Here is a 25,422-nt window from a genome sequence, read left to right as displayed (position 1 = left end):
ATCAACCGAATCCAGAATTCACTCTCTTCTACAACAACTGATCTTTACCACTACAGCTCTCAAAGACAAAGCAAGCACCATTTCTTAAGAATTTACTAAACCTTTCTCTGTACCCGAATATAGTTCATTAAAGAAATTCTCATTACACTCTCTAGCGTCTTTCATATTTCATCTATTTAACAGAAACAAAGCAATTCATGTATTCTATTTCATAAAAAAATAATTTAAAAAAACATTACATTTCTGTTTTCCTCCTTTCAAAACAAGGAAACACATCAAACTGGAAATAACTTGAATGAAAATTGAGAAATTCAGATAATTGAAGATGTGCGACCCTAGCACCCACGGAATTTCGCAGGAGCTGCGGAATGAATTTATAAACCAGCAGTTTACTTCGGACTTTGATCAGAATGGATGTGATGTTACTATTTTGGCGGTCGACGGGGAGACTATTTATAGGTAGATAAAGAAAAAGTTTGCTTACTCCATGTTTCTCAGCCACGGGATGATTCTTTCCTGCCAAAGCCCGATCTTTCGCCGTACAGTAAAGAAAGAGTCGAAGGTCAAGTGTCGCTGGCACTCGCAGGTCGTCAAGTCCCTTCTTTCCTACATGTACGGAATGCCCTGTCAGCTCGACAGTCCCAACTCGATCGTAGAGCTCTTATTATGTGCGACTTATTACCAGGTACCAAATCAACTACAAGAATAATCCTAAATAGATCTGGCAATTAGATCGAGTGGCTTTGCGAAAAACTCACCTGTATGCTTAAAAGTGATCTATCAGCAAATAAGACGCCTGTGCAAGATGAGGAGAATCTCGCTCTATCTTACAAGCTCTGTTTATTGCTGCAAGATATGGACGTTGAAACTCGAGCTCCGTATGACCCGCTTGTCGGGCCCCTTTTCGAGTTTTGCTGCGAGAAAATTAAGACAGCTGCTTCGTGCTCCAATTTTCCTGACAAGATAAATATTTCGGAATCGATAGACACTATCATGGTAAGAATCTTGTTCAAAATAGAAATATAACTAAACTCAAGGAAACGCAATGGCCAAAAGGACCGATTTCAGCTGAGGGCGAACCATTGCAACTTCTGTTGAGCTTCTTTCCTGCTCTGTGTCCGATCAACACTGGTTTGGACGACATCAAAGTTGAAATGATTCCTCGAGATGGAATTCGCCAGATGCTCCGTTTTCAAATCTTCGGGCGTATCCATTCAGTTCAAGAAATGATGCTCATTGCTGTGAAAAATGCTCAACGAGAGTTTCCTTCTGTCATTTACTTTCGCGAAGAGGCAGCTCAGTTGATCAAAATTGGCGATAAAGGTAGCTAGAATACTGGTTCACAGCTAGAAGTCCAATTCTAGTTATTCAAGAAGATAACACTCCTGAAAAGTATTTCCATTCTCGTCACGCAGGAATCGGTCAAGTCAGCGATTTCTGTGGCCCAAAATCAGCTGGCATCGGCTGCGGCGGTTGCAAAAAGCACGTCTACGTCGACTGGGGCGATCAAAAGTGCTGGTGTCGAATGGGCTACGAAAACCTTTACGAACTCAAACTGCTACGCTGAAGTCAGAATCCCCTCGCTCATTCTCCGAATCATTCATTTTCTTCCACTCTTCCTGTCCCTTTTTTCAACTTGAAATTTTCAATCTTCAAAAACCATTCCGAGTTGCGGATAATTTCTTCATCAACTGTCTCGTTACCTGTCGAAAAATATCAGTGTAGATATTATTTATACAAATGATAATAAAAACTGGAATTCCCGAAAGCTCAAATCAGAATTTCTTTCAAGAACTAATCGAGTCGATAAACATGAGCTCCGACCAAGTTATAAAACCATCCATGGTCGTTTTTGCCTTTGATTCTCTTGGTAAGCCTCGCACTTTTTCTTTAGTTCATTTTTTAACAGTAAATCGCCTAAATGGTCAACCTTCGCCGCCTATCCCAGCCGACTTTCCTTCGCAGCCATTCCCTTTGTTCGTCACCTGGAAGCTAGGTCCGAAATCCCGAGTGTTTGGCTGGAAGACCTCGTCAAATGGATAGTAAGATTTGCCCGTTGTTTCCTGCAGAAATATCCTGAGCCTAGTCTTAGAGGATGCATCGGTTGCTTTGCCGATCTCGAGTTGGGCTCTGGAATCGAAGAATATGCCCTAACCGCCGCTCTCAAAGACTCAAGATTTCCTCCCGTCCAAATGAATGAAGTTCCTGGACTCAGTTGTACAGTCAGTCTGCTCACGAATTTCGAGGAGTGTTCCAACTCATACGACTGGACTTTGGAGAATCACGGGATCAAGATCCGATTCAATGCGTAAGCTAAGAGTTCCAGAAATCACTAGTTTCGCCAACTTTTGTAGAAAAGGAAGGCAATTCTCGGGCACATATCTTCCCAACGTTGCGATGGAGCAAGGATGGAATCAACAAGAAACCCTTATTAGCCTCATTCGAAAAGCGGGCTTCAAAGGCCAAATAACCGCTGATTTTATCAACTCACTATCTGTAACTCGCTATCAAAGCCAAACATGTTCATTTTCTTATGAGCAGTATCTTCAAGCAAAACAATAAAGTACTTCAGTATTCAAAATTGCCATGATTTGAAACTCAACTCGAATTTCAAGAATTGTTGTTGTTGTCTTGTCTACAGATTTTTCGGTAGGCAGTGGCAGTACTATTAGTTGATTCATACGTTACATCTCTCGGAGGGAGATTCTCTCTGTAATTATTTGGGAAGCAAAGAGCCCTCGCACTAAAAGCAAATCAGCTCGAGTGGGAAAATTTTGCGTAGCTTACGTTGAATAAGAATAGCCACGGATAACTTGATGGTCCTTCTCTCGGAGTCTTTTTGCTTTTGCATTTCTTACTGGTTGTCCACTTCGAATATGGGATCAGTCACTTTAGCTTAAGCATCACATGTTATTATTGGTGGTTATCCCACTTTTCCTGCACCAGTTGATTCCCGTTTTATCTCCACTAAAGTAACGCTTTCTGTACCCGCTAATTTTTCTGAAGACGGGTTAATCTTTTTCTTGGTTTGGGACTTACGGTCGTGAAAACATATTGTAACCCATAGGATCTTCGTAAGAATATGTTTTATCTAGATAGCCGTATTCCCAGAGATTATTGTCTTCAATAAAAGTCTTGTTCAGTTCGAGTAGGACGCATCCGACAGTGACATTTATGTGAATAATAACTCGGTCATCTTCGTCAAACACCGCATTTTTACAGATGAAGTGATTCGGTAAAGACGGAAGTATATTCCGAATATCTTAAGCATTTTCAAATTGGTAAGAATAATTCAGTTTCTATATTTACCCAATATCGCGCACAGTTCACTTTTTTCGTAAACAAAAGAAACTGCTTGATCTTGTAGAAACTCTTCATTAGCTTCTTTCCTTGATTGCTCGTCTTCCAAAAGCCAAAATATGGACTTAAACTCGTGCCCCTTTTCGATGACTCTGAAGACCGAACGGGGCAATGTTTTGTTCTCTCTCTCACAGATGGTTTTTGCCTGATCGTATTTTAGTAACTCCGGGTGTTGTGATGCGTTTAACGCTTTAAATATAAGTTATGCTTATCGCTAGACAATCCAAAACCTTTTCCGTCGATAAAAACCTGCAGTTTTTCTTTAATCTGTCCCTTTGAACTGATATTCGCCTTTCGACTTAACCCTCTGCGTGACGATCAGAACTACCCCTATGCGTGACGCGGATGCATTCAGTGCATCCGACCCATCTAGAACAATTTTTTGCTCATTTTTGCCAATTTTAGAAGAAAAACAGCCTGAATTCGCTGTTTTCAGTGTCTCAGAGACCGAAATACCCCCTTCTTCGGCGGCGAAACGGGCTCGAAGTTACGTAACATGCATCAAAATAGCTGTTCTCGAGACGAAAAATAGTAAAATTAGGACATTTTTTACGTTTTTAGGTTATTATAAAATTTGTTTTCTAAATGTTACGAAGCAGATTGGATGTGCTTTTGGACGTAGATTCTTATTCTTTTTAAATTTCTGAATTCGGGCGAAATTTGAGAGAGAAATGGGCAGAAAACCATGAGCGGATGCACTGAGTGCATCCGCGTCACGCATAGGGTTAATAATTAATAATTCTCGAATATTACCGAAAGTCAACTTACGCGGGAGGGAATAAAATGGGCTTTCCATTACTGTAATGCTGAAGAACTTCATTTTCTTGTTTTTCGAAAGAATATCGCAGGACGATCAAAACTCTATAATTTTTTATATTCGATTTGCTCTCCGATTCTTACATGGACACAATGATGCAAAATAGAAAAAATGCACTCGTCCATCTATTTTTAAACAGCATTTTGCTCTCTATCCGATTGAATAAGCTCTTTTTATTTTCAATAAAAGTTGCTCAGCCAAAAAGTACCATGAAAATATACCATTATATCAACATTATTATCTTGTTAAAATAAACATATTCTCAATTGGTTGATCGAGTTGGGAATTATGACGGTAAAGATACGTTTATTACAGGGTGGAAAATGTCCTATAAAATCGATGGCAATGGCATGGGATGGCAAGCCAATTTACCTTTACATTAATATAAATTAGTTTTATAACAGTTTATTGCAGTTTTAATAGATTTTTGTTGCTGCTTATTTTCGTTGTCATTTTAAAAGCATAGAGCCCTCGCACTAAAAAATAAGAATTAGCAAGCAAAAATAAATTTTAAGCAAACGTTGAATAGGAATAGCCGCCCACAACTTGATTGTCCATCTCTCTGAGTCTATTTGCCTTCGCTATTTTCGCCGGTTGTCCACTTTGGATATGGGATCAGTAAAAATCATATTGGTTAAGGCAGTTTTATTTACTTATCCCACTGTTCCTGCACCAGTTTATTCCAGTTGTTTCTTCGGAGAAGTTGCGTTTCGTGTACCCGCTTATTTTTCTTATTGCAAAATAGATTTCTTTTTCTAAATTTATCACTTACGGTCTTGCGTATGATTTCTTGTTCATATGATCTTCATAATAAAATGTGACATCAAAATGGCTAGATTTAAAAAGATTTCTTGCTTCTATGAACGTCGCGTTGAGTTCGAGCGGGTCGCAGCCAACAGTTACATTTATGTGGAGAACGACGCGATTATATTCATCATAAAGAGCATCTTCGCAAATAAAGATACTCGGTAAAGGTGTTGTCAAAGTGAGAGGTCCAGTATCTTGAAAATCAAATAAAAAATCAGGATATGTTTCCATAATTCGTTCACCTAAAATCGCACAGAAACCACCGCCGCCATTTGCTGTAACAAAGGAAACGCCCAGATCTTCCAAGTACTCATCATTCGCTTCTTTTCTTGATTGCTCGTCTTCCGCAAGCCAAAATATGGACTTATACTCGTGCCCGTTTTCGACAACTCTGAAGGACGAACGTGGCAAAGTTTTGTTCTCCCACTCACAGATGGCTTTTGCCTCGTCGTATTTTACTAAGTCCGGATGCTGTGATGCTTTGACCACTGCAAAATATTTTGTTTATTGTCAAAAATCGACCAACCTTTTCCATCGATGAGAACCTTGAGGACTTCTTTTATCGGTTCTTTTGCTTTTTCCTTTACTTTCCGACTAATCACTATTTTACTCATGAATATCTATCTTACAAACAATGTAGGGAAGAATATGGGCCTTCCATTGCCGACGTTGTACTGCGGCAGCATTTCGTTATCTGATCCATCCAAAGCAAATCGGAGAACAATCAAAATGCTTGGAAATTGTTAATTGTATTTTATTGCGTAGAATTTCTTACATAGCCGCTGAGACGCAAAAGGCAAAAATAATCATCGTCCATTTATTTTGAAAAAGCATTTTCCATCGTATCTCATTGTGACTAAGGAAGCACAAGAGCTTTATAATGTAGGCCATACATGAGTTTGCCATGTCAGATTGCTCACCCAGAAAAAGTACATTACGAACATCTACATTTTTATTGAAGCAAATTATCTTTATAGTATAGGCGGAGTCCTACAAGTACGATCACAAGCAAACATGAAAGGTAGATGCACGTAGTATTTGAGCCTTTGCTGGAAACAGTTACTACCAATAAATGTACTTTCCTGATTTCATCCCTGCTAATACTCTGCATTCAAAACAATCTCTTCGTCAATCAAATCCATATGAATATAAGGATTCAAGTTTTCTCTTTTTTATGAAGAAGATATTTTTATTTTATCATTTTGTCACATAGAAGCAGTGAATAATCCGCTTTAATAAATACTTGAACAGAAAGGAACTTTTTACTCCTGTGCTCTGGCGTACTTGACGCACTTAGCCATAACTTTTGAACTTCTGGTGATGGAATCTGTGATATAGTACTCAGAGAGCTGGGTCTGGTTGGCGACAAGTGGTTCGTTTGCCATTGTGCTGGGTTCAGCTGGAATCTAAGCAAATTTGAGGAGAGGATTTTGATGATCACTTACCGAAATCGCGCTTTGTTCAAGAGAATCGAATTTAACTAAATGAGGAGCAACTTCTCGCACTCGGGATCGGACTTCTTTGAGGGTGTCGTATGGAAGCTTAAGATAAATTTATAGTGAATCGCTGGTCGATCCACTTACAGTAAGGTTGCTAAGCTCAGAGAGGACTCGGACGATCTTCCAGTCTTCTCGGGCAGCTCCAGGGGGAGTAATAGCGGTTCGAGTGACCTGGACTCGGCCTTCAGTGTTAACGTAGGTACCGTTCTTCTCGGTGTAAGCGGCAGCTGGGAGGATGACGTCAGCAGAGGAAGCACCAGCGTCACCGTTGTGTCCGATGTAAATGATCTTGCCAGTGGAAGAAACCTAAAACTAATTCAGCCGCTGTATAACAGAAAGATCATTACATCATCTCGAGTAATGAGACCCTCATCAGCGCCGAGGTTGATGATAACATCAGGCTTTCGGCCCTTGATGTGTTCAACACCAGTCTTGTAGCCAAGATCGAGAGCGCCAACAGTAGAAGCAGACTTGTGCATAATATTGAATGGGTTCCAGCCTTCGGGGGTGTTCAAGGATTCGCACATTTTCTTGACAGACTGGTGGATAGCAGAGCCATCGGCTCGCTCAAAGACGGAAGAACCAAGGATGACCATGGGTCGCTCGCATTCAGCGAGTTCTTCGCAGATTGGGTGGGTGCCGTTAGCGATGTCATTGATGACTAGTAAATTAAAGAAAAAGTTGAGTAGAGGGATTTACTTTGTGGGTCATTTCCGTGGTACTGGTGAGTGTAGGAGAGGTTCAGCTCAGAACCAATGACGTCAACTTCGGTTTCCTTGTGGAGCCAGGATTTTCGGATTCGGGCGTTGATAAGTGGAGCTTCAAATCGAGGGTTGCAGCCTAAAATACGCCATAATGTGCTTCAGTACAATAATCATTACCAATGATGATGACTCGGTCAGCCTCTTCGATGCCAGCAATAGTCGAGTTGAAAGTGTAGTCAGATCGAAGATCACCATTAGCGATAAAGCTCTGCTCAGTGGTAACCATCTCGGAGCCGGCCTTGTTAGCGAGATCCTTGGCGAGGCACATGGTCTCGACATCGGCGAATGGACCAACGACAACGGCAATGTTCTCACCAGCATCAGCAATAGCATCGGAAGCAACGGTGAGAGCATCCTGCCAATCGACCTTGGTGAGTTTGCCGTTTTCACCTCGAGCCATGGGCTGGGTGAGTCGCTGTCGCTTGAGTCCGTCATAAGAGAATCGACCCTGTAACATTAATAACTTTCAATAATTCTATCGGTTTGTACCTTGTCAGCGAGCCATTCTTCATTGACTTCCTCGTTGAGTCTTGGGATGATTCGAAGAAGATCGCCAGCTCGGGAAGAAACGACGATATTGGTACCAACGGCATCCATGACATCGACGGAATCAGTCTGAGAATATGATTGAATTTGCTCACATAATAGCTAGTACCTTTCGGGTTTCCCATGGGCGAGCACTAAAAGCATATGGCTTGCTGGTAAGGGCACCAACTGGGCAGACATCAATAAGGTTTCCAGACAACTCAGTGCTTAAAGCCTTTTCGACGTATGTACCGATCTGGAGATCGTTTCCCCGACCAGTTGTTCCGAGCTCATCAATACCAGCGATTTCCTGGCAGAATCGGACGCATCTAGTACACTGGATGCATCGAGTCATGACAGTTTTGACAAGAGGCCCGATATCCTAGGAAGAAAAGTAAGCATCAAATACTTTAGATTTTTAAACCTTATCTTCGACGGCTCGTTTTCCCTCCCAGAATCGAGATCGATCACTTCCGTGAGTCATGGCCTGATCCTGAAGATCGCACTCACCACCCTGATCGCAAATTGGGCAATCAAGAGGGTGGTTAGCCAAGAGAAACTCCATGACAGCTTCTCGCGATCGTCGAGATTTCTCACTGTTGGTCAAAATAGACATTCCCTTCATAACTGGGAAGGCGCAGGAAGCGACGGCCTTGGGCATCTTTTCGACTTCGACTAGGCACATTCGGCAGTTGCCAGCGATGGAGAGACGCTCGTGGTAGCAGAATCGGGGAATCTGGACACCAGCAGCTTCGCAGGCTCGAAGAACAGTGGTGCCGGCTTCGACTTTGACAGGCTTGCCATCGACAAAGACCTGCACAAGGGCTCGCTTCGCCTGCTGCTCAGTGGCAGCGGTAAAGGCCAATTTTCTACGCGCCGCCCGAGATAGCATTCTAACAAAAAGCTGTCAAAGAAAATCTTCATCACAAGAATTTAAGAACCGATTTTTGCAAAAAACGTTTGCCCTGGGAAAAGGTGAGTAGTACTCCAAGGCCGTCCATGATCGAGAGGAAAGTCCTCTTCAGGCTAGAAGCTCCGAAATTTCGGTTTGGCGAACAAGCCGTCATAGAGATCATTTCAGGATTTAATTATTGCACAGAAGTTTTTTCACGTTTTCCTTGGAAAACTACTCACAAATTCGAAGAAGCTGTTTCTCTTAACTTCCCCAAGTAAAAATGAAAAACGCTGATACGAAAAACATTTCCCAGAGAAAACTTTCAGCGTAGAATCATGAGCAGAATTAAAATTTTTGAAGAGGAAGGACAACTACATTTTGTTTCACCAAGATAGAAGAATAGAAAACTCTAGAAGGCAGGATTAGGTCATAATTAGTGCGTCAGCTTCTCGTCTAAAAATTGTACTATCGTGTCTGTATCCCAATTTTCGATATTGACTTCTTCCTCAACAAAGTCGCCCTCTCCTAGAAATTGTTTGAGCTTGAAAAATATCCCCCAACTGACCATAGAGTTTTATCCTTGGAGGAGCTCCTTTGGTGTATTTAACTTTGAGATTTTTGAAATTTTTCGAGTGGTTATCAATGAAGGCCGATACTTGGGGAAATCGGCCCAATTTTCAGGAGCAAACTTCAAATTGCGCAGACTATAAATTCAGTTAGAAAACTTATTATAAGTAAAGGAGTACAAACCTTGTAAGTCACAATTTGTTCATCTGACTTTTTGCAACACCTCAAGCAATCTTCCTTGATTTCATCGAGTCCAAAATCCGAAAGTTCTTTGCAAGTATTGCATTCCAAAACTAAACAAGCAATAGAAAAATCATCCACTCGTTTCACAAATTACCTTGCTCGTCAAAACCTAAAGATGCGCAGTCATTCTCTTGATCTGACGATGTGACCAACTGAAGAATGGTCCCTATCAAAATAGGGCGCATTCTGAAAGAGGTGCTTTTTTAGTTTTGCTCATTTTTATGAATTTTATTCTGTTGAATATTTTTTGAAATTTTGAACATAAAACAAGGGGTCGTCTCAAAGAATAAATGTTACAAAGATGGTGAATGGGGATTTTTGAAGGATGAAAGAATGAATAGGACAATGTTAACACTGAACTTGAAAAAGTATTTTTTCCAAATGATGAGATCAATGATAAGGAAGAGGGGTACGGGATTGAAGGGATAGTAACAGTTAGATACAGTAATAAAATACTTCATACTTGTGATAGGTTACTTCAAACATTGAAGAAGTTACATGTGACGTCATATTTTCAAAAGCTCTCAATTTCTCTGAAATCGGCCATATCTAACTTCTAGGAGCTTCTTTTCATTAAGAGACATGTCTTTACTTTTTTAATAATTATTTGGCGAAGTCGTCGATAAATTTAGTCTGACAAGAAGAAATAAATGGAATGCACGTATCTCGAGCGAATAATGGGAAACTTTTCATTGATACAGAGCAGTCATAAAAAGGATAAATCAAAATGGAAAACTTTGAAGAATTTGATGAGTGAAAAATTTCCCCTGGCGTACTTTCAATTAATTTAAATGGCAAGATTATTTTCAAGGGGGAAATCGTCGTTTAGTTGTTTTTGATAGAGTAAGTTGCCGTCTGAAAGAAATCAGATTCGCGTTAAATAAAATACCGAGATTATAAGTAACGAAGTTGATTGGGATATTCTAGGGATAAATTAATGATCCATCGAGGTAGAGGCCTGGGACACGGTGCCTGGATGCGGCCGCCAGTTGATCACTTCACGCCAGAGTTCTTCGCGCCACTGCTCCACAGTGAGCTCCCGTTCGTCAAGTGAATTGTCGTATTGAAGAGGCGGCGGTGCTTCCACTTCTGATGGTTCGTACCTTTCATATTTGTTAGCCAGAACTTTCAAACAGATAGCTACCATATATTCGTATAAGGATGACGAAGCGCATCGTCAATATTGATTCTTTTATTCGGATCCAATTCGAGCATTTTTTGCAACAAATCGCGAGCTTGAGCAGCTAAAGCGCGCGAGCCACCAGACTCGGTCGGGAAGCATCCGTCGGGAAATAGTCGACTGAAGCTCATTCCTCTGTAGTGAGGCCTTGTCCTCACATAATTCGATACAGCGGGTTGTAGTCTGTTCACAAATTCTAGTTCAAAACAAGTTATGACGGTCAATCTTATTTTAGGTTACCTGGAGTGGGGGATCCTAACGTTTCGATAATTTTATTCCACTGATCTATATGATCCGATCCAGGGAAAAGAACCTGTCCTCTAACCATCTCTCCAAAAATGCACCCAATCGACCAGATATCGACCGTCCCCGAGTAGCTCATCCCCAGAATGACTTCAGGCGATCTGGAATTTTCGCACAGTTAAAAACGCATTACGTAACGAAGATAATTCTAACCTGTAGTAACGCGTCACAACATAAGGCGTCATCAGAAAGCCCTGATTTGCTGTGCGGGCGAGCCCGAAGTCCAAAATCTTGAGCGAGCAATCTGATTTTACGGCGATGTTTGATGGTTTCAGATCTCTAAAGAATTAGGTCACGAATCATTTATTTAGCATTTAGTCCGTGGTCCTTGAAAAATGACGCGTATTTGACGTAAATTTTACGGAGGAACGAAACTAAATAAAGGGGAATATTTAAAGTCTGCGAGCTTTCTAACAACCCATATTTTTGTTATTTTTTGCTTTTTATAAAATGAAACTCATTCCAACGCAAACATGTCAATCGATCTAATTCGAGAGTAACTAACTACCTGTGAATAATACCAGCCGCATGGAGATGCCTTACACCACACAAAAGCTGATACAGTAAATACGACAGACGCTCATGATCCAGCTCCAAATTGACGACTTGAGAGAGATTTGCTTCCATCAGTTCCATCACCATGTACACATCTTGAAAGTCTTCCAGTGTTTTCTGTGACGTAAATACATTCATGAGTCTGATAATGTTCTTGTGGTTGACAAGTGACATGAGTCTGAGTTCGCGGTAGGCACGTTTTGCGTGTGTCACGTTTTGAAATGGACGCTAGAATTTTTTTCAGTGATGAGATTGCTCGAAAAGGGACCTACAGAGAGTTTTTTAATCGCAACATTCTGCTTCAGTTGCGTATCATAAGCAGCAGCAACGACTCCTTGAGCACCAGTGCCGACCTGTCTGAGATTTTGATACCTCTCCAGTACAGTAAACGCTGTCTCCCCGACTTCTACCGTGTGGAAACCTTCGTTTTGCCTACTGCCCTTCATGTTTTTTCGCTTTTTGAGGCTCCAGAAAGTTGGTCAAAGAGCCATTCTAAGTTGACAACGATAAATCTTTAGCGACAATCTTCGAAGGTTCTAGTTCAATTGCGAATTCATTTCAAGAGAAATAGAAATAGTTTTAAATGAATAAACGAAAAGTCCCTGACTCGGGAAATAGAATAAAAATACTGTTATGGGTAAAGGGCGCGAAGTGCCGATCTTGAAAACGATTGAATTTGGATCACACATCATACAAGCTCCAAATGGTCCAAAAATACTGTAGCAACTTTCGAATGATTTCTTATGAGCGCTCGTTTTTAATCAAAAGGTAGCTGTATAAAAATTTGGATCACGACATATAGATAAATACTTTGAAAAAGAAACAAAGAAAGAAATTTGAAACGAGTCCTGGAGAACGATGCAAAAACAGAGATTTGCATTTTGAAAATTGAATATTTTATATTTTTTTATTGAAAAAATAGGCGATACATTGAAAGAGAATGGGGTTTTTCGTAGATCGGGGGCGATTATGTTTTTGTTTGAATGTTTTTGTAGTTTTTTTTTTTGTTTGATAAAGGAAGAATTGTGACGGATAACGGTGTCCGTTGCGGGATTGAGAATTTTCAAACGGTTGTGCTTCTTCAAACTTGTTCAAAGTCAAACAGATTTAGGTTTTTCTCGGACGATGGGGATGGGTAGTAACATGTTTTATATTTGTTGTTTGTTTAGAAAAGTAAGAAAGGCAAGTTTATAGAAACAAAAGCATTTTTCTGTTGGCCAAAGTTGAAATAGTAATACCTTTATGACGGGCTTGTTTCTTGATAGTCTTAGTCTCTTTTTCGTGCGATTTAGACAGATATAAATTAAAATCGACGAGAATTTAAGTCGCGAACATTGGAAAATTTCCAATCGATCCAAGGGAGAAATCAATAAAAGTCAAAAGTTTGAAACTGGAACAAGCCCGTTCCTTGGCCATGGCTGGGAAAGAGTTACAGCTTTCGTTGGTTGATCGGACGTGGCGAATTAGATGATGTATTCGTATTCTAGTTTTGATGGTAAGAAAAATAATAAGTGAAGGAGGTGCTTACTTGACTTGTTCGAGCCCTGTTTGCTGGCAGAGTTGGCTGTGTCTGTATGTTTTTGGTAGAAAAGCGATTCTGGGGCGAGCTTGATTCTCGTCTGAAATTTTCGGCCGATCGACATGACTCGATCTTTGTGGTGCGCATTGGTGGTCCAGATCGCCACTTTGTCGGCTTTCTGACGAATTTGGACGCAAGCTCCGCAGATCTAATGAAAATTAAAGACAACTCAAATTCAATTGCCTCTTACATCCTCACTGGCATCATCGAATGCTTCGCCGATCAAGCAAAGAAGAGTCTCCAACCAAATTCGATCTAAGTCCTGAGCGCGCTTTTTCTTGTCCTATCAAAGCCATCAGATTTGAGAAATCTAAGAGTGACTTACAGTAGTGAGCAGCCAACGACCGCCTTCTCGGTTTTGAACATCTTCCCACATTGGCTCGATTCCTTGTTTGAAAAGCATGTAATCGCATCCTGTTGGCAGTTTTGAGGAAAGCTTAAAATACTCTTGTTCGATTCAATAATCACTGGACGATCACTGCCAACCTGGATATGATTATAGATCGCCCAGAAATCTTCAACAGTGCTGAATGAAGTGACAAGACGGAGATTGTCCTTCCATTGGTTGCCCTTTTCATTTTTGAAAAACCAAAGTGACCAGCTAAAGCATAAATTATTCCCTGCTCCTGATGCTTCTACAAAAGGTGTGTTTAAAAAATTCATTACGTGTTCTGAAGTGGGTGTTTGACTTCTTCTCCGGCGGCAGTGGCGGATTTATCAGCGTTGAGGTCAACGTTGCTCATTTCAGTCTCCAGCATAATACTGAGTAAATGGCTCATATCCATGATTGAAAACTAGTTTCTACTTTATCTCTCGTTTCCAGTGAAGCTTTCAGCTTCAAATAGAGTCTGACAACAAATGCTATCTATTCTAGAGCCTTTCCAGAAATAAGAAGAATCAGCGAATGAAAAATTAAGGTAAAAAAGGAAACAACTACGTGTCTAAAAAAGATATTGTTTGGAACATTTTTTTGAATCGTTGTGGTAGTATATTGATATCGAGAATAGTGAAGAAAAGAAAAATGATACAGAGAAATAAATAAGAATAGAAAATATATGTTCGCTATGAAAGAATTGTAGAGGGTGGGAATCAGCTGGTGTTTTCCTCGTCGGGGATTTCGTTGATCGCCGTGGTTGAGCCAGTCTGCATCAGCATCTCGGTGCTTTGGGCTTGAGTGAGACTCACTTGGCTGAAAAAAATTTAGCGACATTTCTAGAAGCAGTTACACTCCCCTCGGGCATAAATAAAATAAGCTGATTGGTGATGAAAAGCTTGGGAGTAATTTTTGCTTACCTTGGAATTCCAGACGAAAATGAGTAGTCAGCGGGGCAATTGGACTCGTCATCGTCATCATAATCATCGTCGTAGTCGAATTCTTCATCGTCCATGATGTCATCGTTAGTATTGTTGTTGCTCGTGACGCAATACTCGTCAGAAGTAGTAGGAATCGTTACTCCGTCTCGCTCCGCATCTTTTTGCGTCTCGACCACCTGCCAAGAAATATTAGCTTGTCAATAAATCAAGTTGTTAATACCTGTGCGCGGACATGATCTGGGTACTTGGTGTTCTTGCCCTCCTTCCAGTTTCGGTAAGCAACGGAAGCGTCTACATTCGCCGGCGAGAATGTATTCGGATCGTTGAGGACCGAGATGATGGATAGCAGAATTGTACGGACACTTTGAGTGGGGTTCCATCGCTCGCCAGGTAATTCGCCGCCTTGGACATCGTCGACGGGAGGATGAAGAATAGATATGCACACTAAAAATGAAATATTGAGAATTTTTAGTGGATCTCACCTTCTCCATTCTCGTAGATGTTCGGGTGCCAGATCTTTGTCAAGAAACGAAAAGTAGGAGGGCTGAAGGGATAATTGCCAGGGAATCGAATGTGCGCCTTGAAATAGCCGCCTTCATACGGTGTTCCGGGCGGTCCAAAAACGGCGATTTGCCAGTCATAGATGTTACTCTCATCGACCTGTATAATCCTAGGACAATTGTGTTAGGTAGTTATCGTTGCTGCGCTGTCACCTGAAGCCTTCGATCGGGCTTTCATTGAATTGTTGAAGTTCCTTGAAAAGAATCTTGGCCGAGTTGGAGTGCTGCATTGTTGTCCGTCTGGTTTCGTAAATCTGACATGATTTCCTCGCCAGACGCTTGGATCCAAAACATCCCCAACAACATTCTAGAGATAATCAAAACTCAAAACATGATAATTAGAAATTATTCAGATAATATATTTTTTAAAGTTTTTTTGCTTGTGTAAAGTTGAAATCACCATTTGATCAGTTCACAGCCCGTTGAATTATGTTGGTCTAGAAGGTATAAAACTACAGATACAGAAAAAGCGAAGAGGGTATTTTTGAAAGAGTATTTTAGCGAGAGCCGTACTTTGAGATCTTTGATTGTAAAATAAGGCGGAATATAAACTAAGTAGCCGACATCGGCGTGGTAGAATGAGCAAATTGAAACCTACTCGTCGGGTTATTTAAACATAAAAATTAATTATTAGTTCGTAACCATGTAGGTTCCATCGCAATCATTTGCGAAATATATGACGAGGTTAAAAGTACTACTAAAAGTAGAATTTACTAAAATAGAGTATGAAAAACGTAAGAACTCTTTATGCGAAAGTTTTTATACAAATAAATATTCATATTCATTTAGGGATTGTTCAGCTCCTTGTAATTTTTGGCTCCTGGAGGAAGAGAAGATAAATTGAAGACTTTATTGAATAGTAAAATAGCGGAGAATGGAATATCAGGCGGTTCGCGTGGAAGGCGAAGAAAAGGTCGGTAAAATAGGGATCTTTCGTAGATTTGTTTTCACGCGATTGTACAGAAAAACGCCGCAGCAGGCCATCACCATTCCACCAACGTTGAATGCTAATTGAACGTTATACTCTATCCGGTGACTAACTAATTGAAAATTACCGTTGACAGGATTCTTCAGCGTCAGCAAGCTGACAGCAATAACGACGACTCGTTTAGTTGCACTTGCCACAGAATAACTTGAAAAATAATGATTTCTAGCGCTTCGATCAGCAATAAGTACCTGACAGTTGAGACCAGAGCCATTACAGAAAATGCAGTGAGATTTTGAAGCAGTGAGCAAACTCCGGAAATAAATAGAAGAGTGATAATTGAGTGGACACTCAAGTTTTTGTGGTCAGCTAAAAACGATTAATTCCATAAAAATCATAACTCGTGCCCTACCGTCCATGATTTTTGGCATGTCAGTAAATAGCCAAAGAGTAAGAAGCATGAAAAACCCGTAGAAAGTGAGGTGTTGAAGCAAAACGTGTTGATGGATGTTGAGGTCGCGCAGGCTCTTTTTTGTGTATAAGTTTTGCAGGGCGAAGCCGATTGTTGAGGCAAAGGCGGCGATTGTTCCGATCATATTAAAATTCAGCTCTGATATCGTTGCCATAGCTAGAGATTAGAATTAATTGAAGATCGATGAATAGTATGTGTTTAGTGTACCTATTCCAATGATGATGGGGATCACAGAGAGGTAAATCTTCAATGGTTGTCTTTCCTTCCAGATGATTCTGCCTAAGAGCAAGACAAAAATTGGCATCGACGCTTTGATGGTGTGTGCGAACGAGACTGGTACTTTCGAAATGGAGAAGTGGGACGCTGCGAGGGAGAAAAACTTCCCGAATGATAAGGGAAGAATCGTCCATTTCAGCGTCTTAAAATCAGATCATCTTGAGGTCGAAAACGATGCGACTTACGTGCTTAGAAAACGAAACCGTTGGTAGCCGCCACGCCCTGACAAGAGGGACTAGCAAGACTAGAGTGGTAATATACTGCGCCAGGGAGACGGTAACGGCAAAAGGAAAATCGTTCTGTAGTGGATTAATATATGCAAGTATGACTTTTGCAACAAAGTTGATTTCCGCCGCGCGCAATGGCCATAAAGCCATTAGCGCGCGCATTTCAAAACCACTACCACCCTCTGAATCCGCCACCACCTTCTGTCGTAAAGCGCACTCACCCGATTCCACCGCCACCCTCGGCTCGTGAGGCCCGATGAAAACCCGCCACCCGGAACGAAATGCTATAAAAAGAAGCACCCTTTTTACTCTGTGCCAGTCTGTACCAATCTGCGCCAACATCAATACCACAAATTTCTGAAAAACGAATCCTGCTCCTACTGACTGTTCTGTCAGTACAATAAACGCTCCGTAGTTGTTTTAACTACCCCCACAACAAAACGCCCTTAGTCTCCAACATTTGTTATTGCATTTATAAAAGCACTACAAATTTTGGTGACTGAAAAACGGCGAGGAACTTTAAGACTAGAGTCCATCGCTTAAAGTTCGAAGACCCCCGAAGCCTACTTTACCGACAACGATACGAAAAGAGCTGCTGCCTACGATCTCCGAAAAAAAGAAAACGCCAACAAAGGTTAGTACCCGGTTCAAAGGTCCCTAGATATTTTCAATAGTCCAGAGCGAGTCCCACTGAGCGGAGTGACTTCCATAAGAAGCGCCACCGACAGGAAAGCTTTTAGGACTTATAGGATCGGACCTTTAAGAAAAAGGCACCAAACCAAGAGCTCTTACCAAATTTCTACTCATTCTATTTGAAATCATGTCTGAACTCTATTTCAAGCACGTACAAGACCTTAACAAAGGGGAACTACTAGTTATTTACGATAACCTCGAGGGAAAAACTTACCCACCAAAAATCCCCATAAGCGATAAAGAATCAATTTGCCACAATATTCTAGCTTTGGATAAAGATTTCTTTGTCAAAAATAGGAAATATGTCTTTGAGAAAAGTGCTGATGGCCAATTCGTAAGATATTTTCCTCAGTACCAAGAGGACTGCCAAAACCAAAAATTCGCGCAAGCTCGTCATAAAAATGACACAGAAAAGATTTTGGCGTCCCGAAATGTAGAAAATCTAGATGCTTTGATCACATCGCTCAAAATAGAAACTGAATCTGTTTCAGGCTCAGAGCTTTCAAATGATTCGTCAGCTGATTCAGCTGATGAAACGGTCATTCAAGACGGCCAGGAAGCTCCGAAGCCACGAAAACAAAAGGTGAAAACTGAAAAGCCGGAATCAAAAGATGTGCCGCGTTTCAAGAAAGAATCGAAATCGACACACATTCCAAAGCAACAGTTTGAACCAAAAATTTCGCGTTCTTCAAATCTAAAAGTAAAACCCCCACGTTATGACGCATCGATCCCGATCCCAGCTTGGCTTAAAAATCTTGAAATCTATGCACGATGTTCAAATCTTTCTAGCAGCGAAATTATAACCGTTGCACTAACATCGTTGCTCAATGAGTCCGAAGGATCTCATATAATCCAATCTCTGGAGTCGGAAGACATGCAAGACTGGGGCAGATTTAAAGATCGATTAACAAGTATGCTTGGGAAGGATAAAGAGTTCTTTAAACAGCAATTTAAAGATTACCAAAGAGGTAGTGACAGTTTCGGACTAGCCCTCTCAAAGATCACATCATACTATAAACAGGGCTACGACCTCACTCACCTCAATGAAAATGATCGTTCTATAATTATAGAAAGATTTTGCGAAAGCCAGTATCAGAAAATGAAAGAACTTTTGATGCGAGAAAAGTCACAGCTCACTCTTGAGAACATAGCGAAGCGAGCAGCGGAAATTGAGGCCTCCATTCCAAAAAAGGAGATCAACTTCAGTATCCAAGCTGAAGATGATGAAAAAGCTCGTTTCCGCGAACTCGTTAACAAGCTCTACCAAAAACTTGACTCTTCCCAAAGCACACACTCCAAATCGGGCAGCAAACGATCAAAAAGGTCGAAAATCGACATTGAAAAACTGAAAGGGCACTGTTTTTCGTACACAAAGTACAACAGATGCAAATATGCAGAAAACTGCAAATATATTCACTCTGACAAAGTTCCAGCAGATGTTTTGGACTACGTGAAAAAACAGGAGTGACTAGACGGCCATAAACATGCCATTTTCAACTTTTGTCCAAACTATAGATCCGCTTCTTCAGACCTAAAATTCATCAACGTCATTGTCGAAAACTTTCAGTATCCAGCCTTGATCGACAGCGGCTGCACCCGAACTTGCATTAAAAACACCCTCCCTTTTGTTCGTAAAACAAGAAGTTCTGATGTTGAACTCTTGGTCGCAAATGATGAAATAGTGCGCCCAAGAGTAATGTGCTCACCGGTCAAAATCACGGTCCCTTCTGATGATGGTAAATTTACCCTAGACCCCTTACCTTTGGTTGTTTCGAACCTATCCTGTCCAATAATTCTAGGACTTGACGTCCTTAAAAACGTCTCATTTTGCGATGGTGAAAACTTTATCACCCTTGAAAAACATCGGGTTAAAACAATTAACCCATCAATCTTCTCGAAACAATCAACGAAAGTCTCAGCAATTATCGAGGTTGACCTAAACTCTGACCTTGAATCAAAATCGCTTGAGAACTTTCAATCAGTGCGGGAAGCACAAGCGAAAAGGGCGAATTTCATACCTGAAATTGGGAATTACGGGGATGCTTCTCGAAATGAAAAACTTTCACTCAAGGGTCTAACCGAAAAATATAAACTTGCGTTTTCTATGTCACCAGATGACCTTGGCAAGTTACATGGATTCAGATTCGCGCTTCCAACGCATGACGAATCTCTGTCAAGCCACCAACCTCCGAGACCGATCCCAGTTCACTTGCGTGACCAAGTTGAAACCGAAATCAACAACTGGAAAAATCTTGGAATCATAGAGGAGACCCAGTCTGATTTTAACATCCCCCTCATTATTCTCAAAAAGCCCGATAAAACAATTCGAATTTCGCTTGATGCTCGTGGGTTAAACAAGCTTCTTAAGCTAGATCGTTTCCCACTTCCCCACATGCTATCAGTAATGACTAGAATAGGTGAAAAACTCACAAAAGGAGATGCATGTTACATAAGTAGTCTTGATTACCACCGTGGCTACTGGCAAGTACAGTGCGCTTCATCTGACTCGCATAAACTTGCCTTCAGCTTTGGTAACAAGCACTACCAAGCAAACAGAATGCTTTATGGAACAGCAACAGCTCCGAGTGCGTTTTCAAGAATTATGTCAAAACTCATGAACCATCCCTCGATCATCATTTATTTGGATGATTTGATTGTTATTGACAATTCTTTCGAAAATCACCTCAAAACACTCGAATTTATTTTCAAACAGTGCCGAAATCACGGACTTCTACTAAGCGCAAAAAAAATGCAATTTATGCATGCGTGAAACAGATTTCCTTGGGCACAGAATTTCGAGACAGGGAATCCAACCATCAGATAAGCACATTGCAGCAATACAGAAAATTGCTGTACCAACGTCTAGAAAAGAACTTAAACGCTACTTGGGAATGGTCACTTTCAATGCAAAATATGTCAAAGACGCATCCATAATTCTTGCGCCTTTGTATGAGCTTACAAGCCTAAAAAAAGAATTCAACTGGACGAGTAAACACCAGCAGGCTTTCGAAAACATGAATCAAAAGCTCAAAGAAAAACCAACACTTGGCCATTTTAAACTCGGCGCGAAGCTTCTTCTCGTGACCGACAGCTCAGGGCGAAGTGTTGGCGGGACCCTCTACCAATATCAAAATGAAAAACTAGTTGTTATTGGTTATTTTTCAAAAGCTCTCACGGGTCCTGATCTGAAAAGAAGCATGCGGGTAAAGGAACTCTTTGCGTTAACTTGGGGAATCAAATATTTCGAGTTTTACCTCCTCAATACAGAGTTCGATTGTGTTGTAGACCACAAAAGCCTGCTCTTTCTTTTCAAGGAACAACAACAGTCCAACTTGGATATCAAACTCACCAACATCCACTGCTATCTCCAGCAGTTTGATTTTACAATCATCCACAAGCCGGGAAACAGCCCGATCATGGCAAGTGCGGATTACTTTTCTCGCCTTCCAAGATCAAAAAGCTCCGACTTAGAGGACGATTCGGTGAACTTTGAGCTCCTTCCAGAACGCGTCTGTATGTTCCATCTCATCAAAAATGATGAAAATGAGGTTATTTTCTCTTTCGGTTCCGAGAAAATAACAAAAACAAAAATGAGGGAGTTGCAAAAAGAGTGCAACCTCACCAAAAATAAGCGCATTAAAGTGGACAAATACAAAAAATCAAGATTCTCGCTCAAAGACGGAATCTTGTTCTCCAAAAATAAACTTGTTATCCCAGACCAACTTGCAAATGAATTCATACAGTACCTGCACTGTATAACGGGACATGCTGGTGCGCAGCAATTAAACCAAATGTGCCAAAAATTTTTCATAAGTAATATCCAAATGAAACTTAGAGCCGTAACGAGCTCTTGCCCCACTTGCATTCAATTTAAACCGATCAAAAAGCTCAAACCATCAATGATCGAGCGACGCAACTTCGAGTCAGTTCCTTTTGAGAAAACTTTTCTCGACCTTGTCGACTATGGAAGAGTTGACTCATCAAACAAAAGGTATCTGCTGACTTGTTGCGACTCGCTTACCGGGTTTCTAGACGGTTTACCATTGGGAACAAAAAGTGACAAAACTGTCGCGCAAGCGACCCTCACTCTTGTTCTCAGACACGGGATCACCGAGGTTGTTGTTACTGACAACGGGCGTGAATTTGGACCGCTTTGCAAGCAAATTTTCGAGCGATTCCAAATCCGCCACGTTACAACAACTGCATACCGATCCTGTTCAAATGGGAAAGTTGAAAGAATCCATCGCGAGATTCACATTCAACTCAAACAATTGAATGCAAATGATCGCAATTGGTCACAAAAATGGGAGCAAGCTAAATACTATCTCAATAACCTACCAAAAGCAACACTAGACGGGCTCTCAAGTAATGAAGCTCTCTACGGTAGGCCTTTTCATGTTCCTTACAAAATTGGAACATCAAATGATGGTGCCAAAGAACCATTTATCAAAGCTCTCAATGGTTATATTAAACAACTGCACCCTGCGATCCAAGCGTTCCAGGTACACAGGTACCAAAAACTCCTCCGAAAAGATAAAAATAATTGCCCAGTTCTTGAACTTGGTACCCAAGTGCTAGTCTGGAAACCAAATCTTTTTGACGGAAAATTAGGTACAAACTGGAGCGGCCCATTTTATGTTCATAAAAGAATCTCAAAAGATTCTTACATTCTAAAATGTTCACTCACACAACGCGAGTATCGCCGACACATAAGCCTGATCCGACCTCTAAAAAATAAGATCGGCGACTCAACAAAATTCGTCTCGATCAATGACGAAAACGATCAATCATCCATTCGCGATAAAAAACTCAATTGTGTCTCAAAAGAAATCAAGGAAGACACCCAAATAAAAATTTCCCGCTCAACTGCGTCAAAAAAGAATGCAGAAACTAAAGAGGATCCGAAAAATGAAAATAATGATCCTGTTGCGCCCCTCAAAAATGATCCTGCAAATTGGTCAAAAAGATTACGACCCCGAAAATAAGTTCCTAAAAGAGGAGGGGAAGGGGAGAGATGCATTGTTGGTTTGCACTCTCATGAGCCCACTGTGAAGAGAGAGCTTGTTCTTGCTCTAAGTTTACATTTTTGAAAATCTTAATTTAGCGCCATCTCAAAAGCACTAAAACTATTTTCAAAAATAGCGTGGAATGAGATATCTTGCTCTTGATATGTCCACGCACCCGTTCCATTCTAGATCCCTGATCGATCTCTAGAATTCGTTTACTAAGGGGGAGAAGTTATTACCGCCGGGACAACGATGCACTGAGTTAACCAACACCGTACCCTAGGAATGTAAAACGATTATCTTCTTGGACCTTCGATAAGAATTTCGACTGTATGCTGGAAGTCCATCACCACCCGCTATAGCAACGTTCAAGTTCAAGTGCCATGAGCCCGCATCAGCTCATGAAAAATATCCGTGGTAAGTCAGCTTAGTCAGCAGAAGGAACCTGCTTATCAAACCCTGCCACAGCCCGCACAGCACAATTTGATGGCTACTGGACGCGTTGACCTCTACAACTGTTGGAGTCTGCTCCCAATGGGCCCAAACGGGTTCAGATTTACCTTCAGAAGCACGTTACACGACTACAGTAGAAGCGAAAATTGCCCGCTTCGCATGCAGCTTAGTACTCGAACCCTGAGTGTCATCTGGTTCAGCTCGTGTGGAGAAGAACTGATGAAAGAGACTCGAATGCTCACAAAAGAAGCAATAAAAACTCAAAAATTATGTACTCGACAGCTTATCATCAAACGAGTCTTCTCGTGTGGAGAAGAATTGATGACTGCGATTCAAATGCTCACAGAAGATGCACCAAAATTATCATCAAACGAGTCTTCTCGTGTGGAGAAGAATTGATGACTACGATTCAAATGCTCACAGAAGAAGCACCAAAAATTATCATCAAACGAGTCTTCTCGTGTGGAGAAGAATTGATGACTGCGATTCAAATGCTCACAGAAGAAGCATCTAAGCATCCGATTCTGCTCGTGTGGAGTAGAACTGGTGACAAAACTCAAATGCTCACAGAAGAAGCATCAAATATACACACAAACCAAATATCAACCGTGGGAAAATAATTAGGCGCGGCACAGTTCGCCTTGGGGCGGCCAATAAGCACCGCGCATGGCTTTGAAACGAGACTCCCTGGCCCAGTATCAAAATACACAAGCCAAACGCAAGTTCAAGAAATTGAAAATGCCTTCCCAGGGAGCAACTACCAACCTTGACTGCCACTTCTTCCGAATGAATGACAGTGGCAAGGTAATGTTCCAACGGTATGTACTACCGTCAATCTTTGGAATTCACGTGCCAACAATCTTCCTTGACCCGAAATGGTCTCGACTACTCGATTTAACAGGAAGTATCCGGTATGCAAAAGAACGAGCCCTTGATCGACTGCAAAATCGGGCATTTCCTGAAGAAGCATTCGAAAGTATTATAGACTGTTGGAAAAACGAGTGCATGAAAGGGGAGTCCCTTCTTCGCTGGCAGACAAAGACGGCAGCTGTGGTTGAATTACTAAAGTCATTTAGGCCGATCCCGCAGTTTGCGAATGTGGTCATCAACAACTACGAAGAACACTTTTTAGCACGTCGAAAAGTCTGGCGGGAATTAGCTAACTATCCAAACTTTCAAATTGAACTTAAAGAAGCTAATTCCCTATTGGAGACTTTCCTGTCAGACTTACTCGCTAAGTTCGCCCTGCCTACCCAGTCCCAGAACCAACAAGATGAAGCCTTCTATAACGACTTAGATGACCAAGCGCAATCAACGATGACAACCGAGCGCAACCAGCCTGAGATGCCAGCTGCCCCACAGAATGATATGACTGAGCACCTGCCCAGACCCCTGGTGACGATCGCGCCGGCAACTCCAGCCACAACGTCTCTGTCGATGATGGAACATCCAAGAGCCCCGGATCCACAGCAACTGCCACCGACGACGTTCCCTACTAGCTCCAAAAAAGACATGGTCACTCAGACTCAGTTGACAACTGATACCTCCCGGACGGCTAAGGCACCAGCCCAACCTCCAACGTCAGTTCCAGCGCTGAGTTATGGCCCGATGAGCTCCGCCCCGGACGTCCTTGGCAACCAAACACCTGGCGATCCGCCTCTTGACGACCCCTTTCCTTCAGCTCAATCTTCCAGCAACACTGACAGCGGCAACATGGTTGAAATGCTAGATGACAACTGGCGTGATCTGCTCTTTGGTTAAAATCAGGTGCAAAAGTCATAAATTCTAGGAGGGAAGGATTTGTAGTGGATTAATATATGCAAGTATGACTTTTGCAACAAAGTTGATTTCCGCCGCGCGCAATGGCCATAAAGCCATTAGCGCGCGCATTTCAAAACCACTACCACCCTCTGAATCCGCCACCACCTTCTGTCGTAAAGCGCACTCACCCGATTCCACCGCCACCCTCGGCTCGTGAGGCCCGATGAAAACCCGCCACCCGGAACGAAATGCTATAAAAAGAAGCACCCTTTTTACTCTGTGCCAGTCTGTACCAATCTGCGCCAACATCAATACCACAAATTTCTGAAAAACGAATCCTGCTCCTACTGACTGTTCTGTCAGTACAATAAACGCTCCGTAGTTGTTTTAACTACCCCCACAACAAAACGCCCTTAGTCTCCAACATTTGTTATTGCATTTATAAAAGCACTACAGTTCAAAACGATTTTGTTAATGACGTTGGACGCCGACGAGCTCGCATACCACACAACGCATAATATAAGCACCTTGATGGCCCTACTCAAACCACTTTTTTGGCCGATTTTGTCAGATGTTGTCATGACATAATTTTCTCTCGTCTAAATTTAGCATTTTTAAAAAAAGAGTCAGGAGAAATTAAG

General features: G+C 41.5%; 9 protein-coding genes and 2 long non-coding RNA genes across 15 annotated transcripts; 3 read left to right on the top strand and 8 right to left on the bottom strand.

Moving 5' to 3' along the window:
• The first annotated feature begins 318 nt into the window (after positions 1–318).
• LOC145710455 (uncharacterized) lies at positions 319–1,735 on the top strand. Its single transcript, XM_081788214.1, has 5 exons — positions 319–459; positions 499–685; positions 733–996; positions 1,038–1,323; positions 1,365–1,735. Exons 1-5 carry the CDS (start codon positions 326–328, stop codon positions 1,565–1,567), a joined length of 1,074 nt encoding a protein of 357 aa, XP_081644340.1. The 5' UTR covers positions 319–325; the 3' UTR covers positions 1,568–1,735.
• A 51-nt stretch (positions 1,736–1,786) lies between these two features.
• On the top strand, positions 1,787–2,595 carry LOC145710437 (AMMECR1-like protein). The gene is made up of 4 exons (XM_081788197.1): positions 1,787–1,870; positions 1,910–2,042; positions 2,087–2,308; positions 2,355–2,595. Exons 1-4 carry the CDS (start codon positions 1,813–1,815, stop codon positions 2,560–2,562), a joined length of 621 nt encoding a protein of 206 aa, XP_081644323.1. The 5' UTR covers positions 1,787–1,812; the 3' UTR covers positions 2,563–2,595.
• LOC145710448 (uncharacterized) lies at positions 2,534–3,846 on the bottom strand. The gene is made up of 5 exons (XR_014135043.1): positions 3,591–3,846; positions 3,310–3,549; positions 3,040–3,262; positions 2,788–3,000; positions 2,534–2,743 (listed from the first exon to the last, which is right to left on the bottom strand). It is a non-coding gene; the product is annotated as an uncharacterized LOC145710448 (long non-coding RNA).
• Positions 3,847–4,503: 657 nt separating this feature from the next.
• LOC145695422 (uncharacterized) lies at positions 4,504–5,140 on the bottom strand. The gene is made up of 3 exons (XR_014133723.1): positions 4,950–5,140; positions 4,698–4,907; positions 4,504–4,653 (listed from the first exon to the last, which is right to left on the bottom strand). It is a non-coding gene; the product is annotated as an uncharacterized LOC145695422 (long non-coding RNA).
• Positions 5,141–6,174: 1,034 nt separating this feature from the next.
• On the bottom strand, positions 6,175–8,610 carry LOC145695795 (NADH-ubiquinone oxidoreductase 75 kDa subunit, mitochondrial-like). Its single transcript, XM_081772820.1, has 9 exons — positions 8,197–8,610; positions 7,903–8,154; positions 7,737–7,862; positions 7,365–7,695; positions 7,183–7,323; positions 6,831–7,144; positions 6,568–6,789; positions 6,430–6,525; positions 6,175–6,390 (listed from the first exon to the last, which is right to left on the bottom strand). Exons 1-9 carry the CDS (start codon positions 8,455–8,457, stop codon positions 6,247–6,249), a joined length of 1,887 nt encoding a protein of 628 aa, XP_081628946.1. The 5' UTR covers positions 8,458–8,610; the 3' UTR covers positions 6,175–6,246.
• Positions 8,611–8,691: 81 nt separating this feature from the next.
• Positions 8,692–9,666, bottom strand: LOC145695420 (selenoprotein F-like). Its single transcript, XM_081772408.1, has 4 exons — positions 9,572–9,666; positions 9,418–9,527; positions 9,233–9,371; positions 8,692–9,192 (listed from the first exon to the last, which is right to left on the bottom strand). The coding sequence occupies exons 1-4, from the start codon at positions 9,660–9,662 to the stop codon at positions 9,101–9,103; spliced, it is 432 nt and encodes a 143-aa protein (XP_081628534.1). The 5' UTR covers positions 9,663–9,666; the 3' UTR covers positions 8,692–9,100.
• Positions 9,667–9,702: 36 nt separating this feature from the next.
• On the bottom strand, positions 9,703–12,029 carry LOC145695418 (mitogen-activated protein kinase 10-like). Its single transcript, XM_081772405.1, has 6 exons — positions 11,788–12,029; positions 11,469–11,743; positions 11,114–11,239; positions 10,898–11,061; positions 10,622–10,853; positions 9,703–10,580 (listed from the first exon to the last, which is right to left on the bottom strand). Exons 1-6 carry the CDS (start codon positions 11,959–11,961, stop codon positions 10,412–10,414), a joined length of 1,140 nt encoding a protein of 379 aa, XP_081628531.1. The 5' UTR covers positions 11,962–12,029; the 3' UTR covers positions 9,703–10,411.
• Positions 12,030–12,041: 12 nt separating this feature from the next.
• On the bottom strand, positions 12,042–14,022 carry LOC145695419 (eukaryotic translation initiation factor 4E-1A-like). 2 transcript variants are annotated; one of them, XM_081772407.1, is made up of 8 exons: positions 13,978–14,022; positions 13,761–13,857; positions 13,581–13,695; positions 13,420–13,530; positions 13,285–13,377; positions 13,044–13,242; positions 12,916–12,998; positions 12,042–12,746 (listed from the first exon to the last, which is right to left on the bottom strand). In XM_081772407.1, the coding sequence occupies exons 2-7, from the start codon at positions 13,850–13,852 to the stop codon at positions 12,979–12,981; spliced, it is 630 nt and encodes a 209-aa protein (XP_081628533.1). In that variant the 5' UTR covers positions 13,853–13,857; positions 13,978–14,022; the 3' UTR covers positions 12,042–12,746; positions 12,916–12,978. The 2 variants fall into 2 exon arrangements, with proteins under 2 accessions (XP_081628533.1, XP_081628532.1); XM_081772406.1 differs by lacking the exon at positions 13,978–14,022 and having other exon boundaries at positions 13,761–13,916.
• A 43-nt stretch (positions 14,023–14,065) lies between these two features.
• LOC145709929 (ubiquitin-conjugating enzyme E2 R2-like) lies at positions 14,066–15,271 on the bottom strand. The gene is made up of 5 exons (XM_081787650.1): positions 15,122–15,271; positions 14,891–15,078; positions 14,629–14,852; positions 14,388–14,584; positions 14,066–14,283 (listed from the first exon to the last, which is right to left on the bottom strand). The coding sequence occupies exons 1-5, from the start codon at positions 15,196–15,198 to the stop codon at positions 14,184–14,186; spliced, it is 786 nt and encodes a 261-aa protein (XP_081643776.1). The 5' UTR covers positions 15,199–15,271; the 3' UTR covers positions 14,066–14,183.
• Positions 15,272–15,315: 44 nt separating this feature from the next.
• LOC145695282 (solute carrier family 35 member E1-like) lies at positions 15,316–25,400 on the bottom strand. 2 transcript variants are annotated; one of them, XM_081772286.1, is made up of 7 exons: positions 25,241–25,400; positions 16,827–16,941; positions 16,573–16,783; positions 16,306–16,521; positions 16,145–16,262; positions 16,024–16,100; positions 15,316–15,975 (listed from the first exon to the last, which is right to left on the bottom strand). In XM_081772286.1, the coding sequence occupies exons 1-7, from the start codon at positions 25,360–25,362 to the stop codon at positions 15,851–15,853; spliced, it is 984 nt and encodes a 327-aa protein (XP_081628412.1). In that variant the 5' UTR covers positions 25,363–25,400; the 3' UTR covers positions 15,316–15,850. The 2 variants fall into 2 exon arrangements, with proteins under 2 accessions (XP_081628412.1, XP_081628411.1); XM_081772285.1 differs by lacking the exon at positions 25,241–25,400 and having other exon boundaries at positions 16,827–23,297.
• Positions 16,948–25,229, top strand: LOC145695283 (uncharacterized). Of its 3 annotated transcripts, none has more exons than XM_081772287.1 (2): positions 16,948–17,502; positions 22,851–25,229. In XM_081772287.1, exon 2 carries the CDS (start codon positions 23,687–23,689, stop codon positions 24,779–24,781), a length of 1,095 nt encoding a protein of 364 aa, XP_081628413.1. In that variant the 5' UTR covers positions 16,948–17,502; positions 22,851–23,686; the 3' UTR covers positions 24,782–25,229. The 3 variants fall into 3 exon arrangements, with proteins under 3 accessions (XP_081628413.1, XP_081628416.1, XP_081628414.1); XM_081772290.1 differs by lacking the exon at positions 16,948–17,502 and having other exon boundaries at positions 22,424–23,838; positions 24,097–25,229; XM_081772288.1 differs by lacking the exon at positions 16,948–17,502 and having other exon boundaries at positions 22,424–23,931; positions 24,097–25,229.
• Positions 25,401–25,422: the final 22 nt, after the last annotated feature.

This window comes from Oikopleura dioica, chromosome 1 (assembly GCF_907165135.1).
Source record: "Oikopleura dioica chromosome 1, OKI2018_I68_1.0, whole genome shotgun sequence".
Lineage (NCBI taxonomy): Eukaryota > Metazoa > Chordata > Appendicularia > Copelata > Oikopleuridae > Oikopleura > Oikopleura dioica.
The sequence above is the reverse complement of the archived record's forward strand: the minus strand, read 5'-3'. Positions and strand labels throughout refer to the sequence as shown.

What these genes read in the sequence shown, in the direction of transcription:
- LOC145709929 (XM_081787650.1), bottom strand. Translation starts at nt 15,198, where the DNA reads ATGCAGCACTCCAACTCGGCCAAGATTCTTTTCAAGGAACTTCAACAA. An exon ending in CATCTACGAGAATGGAGAAG is followed by an intron (nt 14,853 to 14,890) that starts GTGAGATCCACT and finishes TTTCATTTTTAG; the next exon opens with TGTGCATATCTATTCTTCAT. An exon ending in CAGATCATGTCCGCGCACAG is followed by an intron (nt 14,585 to 14,628) that starts GTATTAACAACT and finishes ATTTCTTGGCAG; the next exon opens with GTGGTCGAGACGCAAAAAGA.
- LOC145710455 (XM_081788214.1), top strand. Translation starts at nt 326, where the DNA reads ATGTGCGACCCTAGCACCCACGGAATTTCGCAGGAGCTGCGGAATGAA. An exon ending in GACGGGGAGACTATTTATAG is followed by an intron (nt 460 to 498) that starts GTAGATAAAGAA and finishes CATGTTTCTCAG; the next exon opens with CCACGGGATGATTCTTTCCT. An exon ending in TATGTGCGACTTATTACCAG is followed by an intron (nt 686 to 732) that starts GTACCAAATCAA and finishes TCTGGCAATTAG; the next exon opens with ATCGAGTGGCTTTGCGAAAA.
- LOC145710437 (XM_081788197.1), top strand. Translation starts at nt 1,813, where the DNA reads ATGAGCTCCGACCAAGTTATAAAACCATCCATGGTCGTTTTTGCCTTT. An exon ending in AAGACCTCGTCAAATGGATA is followed by an intron (nt 2,043 to 2,086) that starts GTAAGATTTGCC and finishes TCCTGAGCCTAG; the next exon opens with TCTTAGAGGATGCATCGGTT. An exon ending in ATCAAGATCCGATTCAATGC is followed by an intron (nt 2,309 to 2,354) that starts GTAAGCTAAGAG and finishes CAACTTTTGTAG; the next exon opens with AAAAGGAAGGCAATTCTCGG.
- LOC145695795 (XM_081772820.1), bottom strand. Translation starts at nt 8,457, where the DNA reads ATGTGCCTAGTCGAAGTCGAAAAGATGCCCAAGGCCGTCGCTTCCTGC. An exon ending in TGACCGAGTCATCATCATTG is followed by an intron (nt 7,324 to 7,364) that starts GTAATGATTATT and finishes GGCGTATTTTAG; the next exon opens with GCTGCAACCCTCGATTTGAA. An exon ending in CTGAGCTTAGCAACCTTACT is followed by an intron (nt 6,526 to 6,567) that starts GTAAGTGGATCG and finishes ATTTATCTTAAG; the next exon opens with CTTCCATACGACACCCTCAA.
- LOC145695419 (XM_081772406.1), bottom strand. Translation starts at nt 13,879, where the DNA reads ATGGATATGAGCCATTTACTCAGTATTATGCTGGAGACTGAAATGAGC. An exon ending in TCGATGATGCCAGTGAGGAT is followed by an intron (nt 13,243 to 13,284) that starts GTAAGAGGCAAT and finishes AATTTTCATTAG; the next exon opens with ATCTGCGGAGCTTGCGTCCA. An exon ending in ACAGGGCTCGAACAAGTCAA is followed by an intron (nt 12,999 to 13,043) that starts GTAAGCACCTCC and finishes CATCAAAACTAG; the next exon opens with AATACGAATACATCATCTAA.
- LOC145695282 (XM_081772285.1), bottom strand. Translation starts at nt 17,210, where the DNA reads ATGTTGGCGCAGATTGGTACAGACTGGCACAGAGTAAAAAGGGTGCTT. An exon ending in CGGTTTCGTTTTCTAAGCAC is followed by an intron (nt 16,784 to 16,826) that starts GTAAGTCGCATC and finishes TCTGATTTTAAG; the next exon opens with ACGCTGAAATGGACGATTCT. An exon ending in GCTCTGGTCTCAACTGTCAG is followed by an intron (nt 16,101 to 16,144) that starts GTACTTATTGCT and finishes TTATTTTTCAAG; the next exon opens with TTATTCTGTGGCAAGTGCAA.
- LOC145695418 (XM_081772405.1), bottom strand. Translation starts at nt 11,961, where the DNA reads ATGAAGGGCAGTAGGCAAAACGAAGGTTTCCACACGGTAGAAGTCGGG. An exon ending in TTGCGATTAAAAAACTCTCT is followed by an intron (nt 11,744 to 11,787) that starts GTAGGTCCCTTT and finishes AAAAAATTCTAG; the next exon opens with CGTCCATTTCAAAACGTGAC. An exon ending in CATCCTTATACGAATATATG is followed by an intron (nt 10,581 to 10,621) that starts GTAGCTATCTGT and finishes CAAATATGAAAG; the next exon opens with GTACGAACCATCAGAAGTGG.
- LOC145695283 (XM_081772287.1), top strand. Translation starts at nt 23,687, where the DNA reads ATGGCTTTGAAACGAGACTCCCTGGCCCAGTATCAAAATACACAAGCC.